The following is a 6,128-nucleotide window of genomic DNA, read 5'->3' on the forward strand; positions in this document are numbered from 1 at the left end:
GAAAGCATACCTCTCGAAAAATATCCGCACCGCGAAGATCCCCAAGGCCAGCGGCAGCGCGGAGAGCAAGTGGCCGGCTTTCGGGTACTCCACCCCGGGCGCTGGGTCGGCCAGATCCGCCCAAGTGACATTGTGCGGAAGCCAAAAGCGCTCGTTCCAGAACCAGGCTGAGAGCGCAGCCATGTTTAGAAGAAAAACTACAGATCAGGGGAGAGAAGAGGACGCGAAGAAAGAAAAATACGCGGGTGGCAAACGACTGACCGCCCTCTTCTCCCTCTTTCTCTCTCTCTCTCTGAATGTGGACGTGTTGAAGGTGTTTCCACACCCGTGATGAGGCTGCATGAGGAAGTGAGCGATGCGCACTACGTACACCTCAATGTTACGACACAGACAAGACTGCTTGGTAGTACACATGGGAAATAGCAGAGGCGTAGTATTTAACATGATGCCATTCTTTGGCTAATTCTTTACAAAGCATGCTGTTCGAATCACTTCACGTTTTTGTTAAACTGTTTTGTCATTAGAACCAAATTGTGAGGTAAATTAGACATTTTTGTCTAAAATTTAACGATTAAGCATGTTATATTTAACAGAAGTTCATTTAAAATTATTAGTTTGAACCGCTTTATAAAAATAAAAACCGCGGGAACGAACCGATTCTCTAAAATGAATCATTCTTATGTCAGTCAGTATGATGACAAATTCACCTTGTATTATTTGGCGCCTCACTGTGGACAAAACACAACAGTTGTGATACCAAGATACCTCAATATTCTGACAGGACTGCTTGATAGTACTTATGCGAAATAATAAAGAGTAGTTTTAAACATGATGTCATTTTTAGGCTATTCCTTTAGGAGTGTTGTTCGAATCACTTGTTGAATGATTGTTTGTGGAATCAAATTGTAAACTAAATTAAGTATTTTAGTCTAAAATTTAGCAATGAATAGTGTTAAATTTAATAAAATAGTTCAATAATTAGTTAGAACTGATTTAGCAAAAAAAAAAAAAACGCGCGAACGAATCGATTCTCTAAAACGAATCATTCTTGGGATGACAACCTCATCTTTTATTATTTGGCGCCTCACTGTGGACAAAAAGTGTAATCGAAAGACCTACGACTTGGATACTTGGTAGTACACAGAAGAGAGGTGTAGTTTTAAATGAGTGGTCTCAAACTCAATTCCTCGAGGGCCGCAGCTCTGTGTAGTTTAGCTCCAACTACCTCCAACTCACACCTGCCTACATTTCTCATACTTGGGTCACTTTTGCAAAACTCTTCACACAATTCACCTAACCGACTTTCAGCTTGGCAAAGCAGTTCATTTCACAATTAAAATGCAATATAACTACCAAAACCCTTTATTCAGGTCTCAAATAAACTCATACTTCCAGAACACTAGCAAAGGTTGACAGCCCACAAACACACTTTGTCACCCACAAAAACGACCTAAAAACACTAACAACATGTAGCATAAGTGTTTTCTTGTGGAAAACAAGGACACATCTCTGTTTATAACTGCAATATATTACTGGAATGAATCAGACATGATGCAGATGTCGTTTATTTATTTTAATTTTTTTGCACTGAGTAATTCCTAAATATAAGAATTTGTATACACACCATCCACTGATGCAGATTCAATAGTAATGCTAATCTGGCTGGTTAAACGGCATTTTTAGATGTGAAATATGTTTCAATAACATATCGCTGTTCAATTGTGCTGTCTTATTCAGTTTTGCATGATGTTATTGCTTTAAACATGAGTTTAACAGTTTTGAGAACAGTATGTGAGCACGTGCAGAATGTCCTGCACGTACAAAGATGTTTGGCAGTTGTTGTGTTTGAGTGAGAAAGGAATTGATAAAATTTAAAAGATGTAGTCATTGAATGCATTTTGGGCCAAAACAATGATAATTGATCCTCAGTTTAGCCCACATACACTTTTTGTTCTGCTCACTGTGTCAAGAGTTTTGCAAACTTTGTATTGAGAAATGTGTCCTAGCGTCTGTTAAAAACTGTAATAGTCTCTAGTAGTCTTGAACACCTTATTTGGATCAGCTGTGTTTGATCAGGGTTGAAGCAAAACTGTGCAGAGCTGCGGCCCTCCAGGAATTGAGTTTGAGACCTATGATTTAAATGCCATTCTTTGGCTAATCATTTAGAAACGTGTTGTTCGAATCAGTTCATGATTTTGTTGAATTGTTTTGTCTTGTTGCGTCAAATTGTTAATTAAACTATGGAAGGATTATGGTTAAATGGTTAAAAATTGCCGATGAGTAATGTTATTTTTAACTAAATTATTCATTTAAAACAATCAGTGCTTCTGCAAAAACGCAGGAACAAATCAATCCGCTAAAATGAATTATTCTTGTCGGTAGTGATGACAACCTCACCTTTTATTATTTGGTGCCACACTTTCAGTTTGATCTAAACCTCAATACAATTAGTACAACACAGTCAAGACTGCTAGATAGTACAAATGCTGAATAGTAAAGGCATTGTTTTAACTTATTTTCATTCTTTGGGTAAAAAAAGTGTTGTTTGAAGCATGATTTTGATTTATTTCTTACGGTTTTGTATTTGCTGCATTTGTAACATTTTGATTTATTTCTTACCGTTTTGTATTTGCTGCATTTGTAACATTTTGATTTATTTCTTACCGTTTTGTATTTGCTGCATTTGTAATATTTTGATTTATTTCTTACCGTTTTGTATTTGCCGCATTTGTACCATTTTGATTTATTTCTTACCGTTTTGTATTTGCCGCATTTGTACCATTTTGATTTATTTCTTACCGTTTTGTATTTGCCGCATTTGTAACATTTTGATTTATTTCTTACCGTTTTGTATTTGCCGCATTTGTAACATTTTGATTTATTTCTTACGGTTTTGTATTTGCCGCATTTGTAACATTTTGATTTATTTCTTACCGTTTTGTATTTGCCGCATTTGTACCATTTTGATTTATTTCTTACCGTTTTTTATTTGCTGCATTTGTAACATTTTGATTTATTTCTTACCGTTTTGTATTTGCCGCATTTGTAACATTTTGATTTATTTCTTACGGTTTTGTATTTGCCGCATTTGTAACATTTTGATTTATTTCTTACGGTTTTGTATTTGCCGCATTTGTAACATTTTGATTTATTTCTTACGGTTTTGTATTTGCCGCATTTGTAACATTTTGATTTATTTCTTACGGATTTGTATTTGCCGCATTTGTAACATTTTGATTTATTTCTTACGGTTTTGTTTTTGCCGCATTTGTAACATTTAGATTTATTTCTTACGGTTTTGTATTTGCCGCATTTGTAACATTTTGATTTATTTCTTACGGATTTGTATTTGCCGCATTTGTAACATTTTGATTTATTTCTTACGGTTTTGTTTTTGCCGCATTTGTAACATTTTGATTTATTTCTTACCGTTTTGTATTTGCCGCATTTGTAACATTTTGATTTATTTCTTACCGTTTTGTATTTGCCGCATTTGTAACATTTTGATTTATTTCTTACGGTTTTGTATTTGCCGCATTTGTAACATTTTGATTTATTTCTTACGGTTTTGTATTTGCCGCATTTGTAACATTTTGATTTATTTCTTACGGTTTTGTATTTGCCGCATTTGTAACATTTTGATTTATTTCTTACGGTTTTGTTTTTGCCGCATTTGTAACAATTGGATTTATTTCTTACGGTTTTGTTTTTGCCGCATTTGTAACATTTTGATTTATTTCTTACGGTTTTGTATTTGCCGCATTTGTAACATTTTGATTTATTTCTTACGGTTTTGTTTTTGCCGCATTTGTAACATTTTGATTTATTTCTTACGGTTTTGTATTTGCCGCATTTGTAACATTTTGATTTATTTCTTACGGTTTTGTTTTTGCCGCATTTGTAACATTTTGATTTATTTCTTACGGTTTTGTTTTTGCTGCATTTATACTTGGGCCGCATGTGAGTTTTTCCTACATTTATTATTATTATTTTAAAAGATGCATCTAATTACGGTTTAATTTTATGTTTTAAGTTGTTTTAATAATTTTACTATGATTTATGTTTGTCATGTTGTGTAGGAAGATTTCTTACATTTTGAAAAAATAATTAAATATGATAATAAACTAGATAACAAATCCAGTACATACAGTGCAATACTGAAGTCTAGAGTCAGTGGATCATCATCGTCTTCATTAATGAATATATATTTTTTCTCCACGTATAGCTGTCTGTCAGGGCCTCCAATAAATTAATTTGTAGACAGAGAGACAGACAGATAGAAAATAAAATGCCTAAAGATCATTTAAAAGATGGAAACTGTTTATTTAATACTTTCAAATAAAACAATTCATCTCTCATTTAATAAGAAAAACTCATGAATCAATTAGTTAAAATTAAGGAGCAAAAGTGAAAGCTACAAAAACGAACAACATAGTAAATTACAGTCAAAAGTATTGAGGTAAAGTTGGTTTTATATTTCACACATTCAGACTCTCCTTAATAATATAATTTCACAAAAATATTATTTGCAAATGCTAAATAGTGAAATCATATTAGCAGCCAATGACTATCAAATGTACAACATTGTTTACAGTCAAATAAATAGTGCTAATGCTGTTTAAGTCATACTTGTGATTTCAGACCCAATGTTCAAAGTAATGTTGTAAACAAATAGTTGTCACTGAATGAATTTGTAAACATAAAACCAACTTTACCTCAATTAACAAGTAACAGCATAGATATATAGATATCAGTAAAATGTAAATAAAGAAATATTGATTTGTTACTACAACAATGGACTGTTTTTTCACTGAAACAACACTGAAAATATCACATATCCGAGTAAAAAAAAAAAAAACCACCACCATGCATGATTACAATAAAAATAACAAGGAAAGCTCAAGGTAGCTTTACAATTCATTTCACATTTCTGAACAAGAGTTATAACCAAACAAACAGCATTGAACTGAATCACAATAATACAAACTTTGATTTAAAGTTTTAAAAAGTGCACATACACAAAAATACACATTAAATAACCCACAGCCAATAAAAATGAATTCTTAAAAAAAAACTAAATTGCATTTCCGAGATGCATTAATAATGCATACCTAAATAAAATATATCTTTATATTTATCTTGTAGATACACTCTATACACTACCGGACAAAAGTTTGTGGTCAGTAGGATTTGTAACAGTTTTAAAATAAGCTTCTCCTGCTCACCAAGGCTGCATTTAATTAATCAAAATACAGTGTAAATTGTACAATTGTGAAATGTTATTGCACTATACAATAACTGTTCAAAAATTGTTTATCATTTAATTTAATCATTAGTAAAGTGATTTTAATGATGAATTATTAGCTTCATTACTCCAGTCCTCAGAGTCACACAATCCTTCAGAAATCACTCTAATATTTATTATTGTTATTATTATTATTATTATTAATGGCAATAGTAAAAAAGCAATAATGATTGGAGTAATAATTCCATTTGAAACTACATGCAATAAGAAAGCAGTTATTTAAAATTGTAATAAATATTTTACAAATTTTTACATTTATTAAATGCCCCACCTTGATGAACAGAATTTAATAAAAAAAAAAAAAAAAACTGACCTCAAATCAGTAGTGCATGCATGTATATAAATAATATGTATGCACACACAGACGCACACAAACGCATGCACGCACGCAAGCCTAAAATTGCACTTGGCAAAAAAATCACTATGAAACACATTAACTATTTAAAAAACAAATAAACATTCATATGACATATACAATTTCTCTTTTGATACTGTAGTAACAATATTACACATTTTACAAAAATCACCCGATAACAACTTTTTATAGCAAAATAATGGGGCACAATTGTAAACTATAAACACATTTTGTAGAAAATTGACCAAATATTATGACCTAAAACTTTTTGTGACCAATGACAATCAAATTTAAGCAGAAAATATATATTTATGTGCTATGGATCAAATTAAGAGACCACTTAAAAATTCTCAAATGTATCAGCATATAGACCTTTTTCTTGGAACGCAAAATTACCCATTATGCTTTGCGTATTTGCGCAAGGAGAATGCAAATAACTTCCGGTCGGCAGCAGATGCGTGTAAACAG

General features: G+C 32.1%; 1 protein-coding gene across 1 annotated transcript in view; it reads right to left on the reverse strand.

Annotated features, from left to right (window-relative positions):
• Positions 1-349, reverse strand: part of cers5 (ceramide synthase 5) — a 64,170-nt gene extending 63,821 nt beyond the window's left edge. The window contains exon 1 of the mRNA XM_056447972.1: positions 11-349. Within this exon, the coding sequence (XP_056303947.1) occupies positions 11-183 (173 nt within the window). The 5' untranslated portion in view covers positions 184-349. The remainder of the gene's footprint in view (positions 1-10) is intronic.
• Between the last annotated feature and the right edge of the window lie 5,779 nt (positions 350-6,128).

The sequence above is a fragment of the Danio aesculapii genome, chromosome 22 (genome assembly GCF_903798145.1).
Source record: "Danio aesculapii chromosome 22, fDanAes4.1, whole genome shotgun sequence".
NCBI classification, from domain to species: domain Eukaryota; kingdom Metazoa; phylum Chordata; class Actinopteri; order Cypriniformes; family Danionidae; genus Danio; species Danio aesculapii.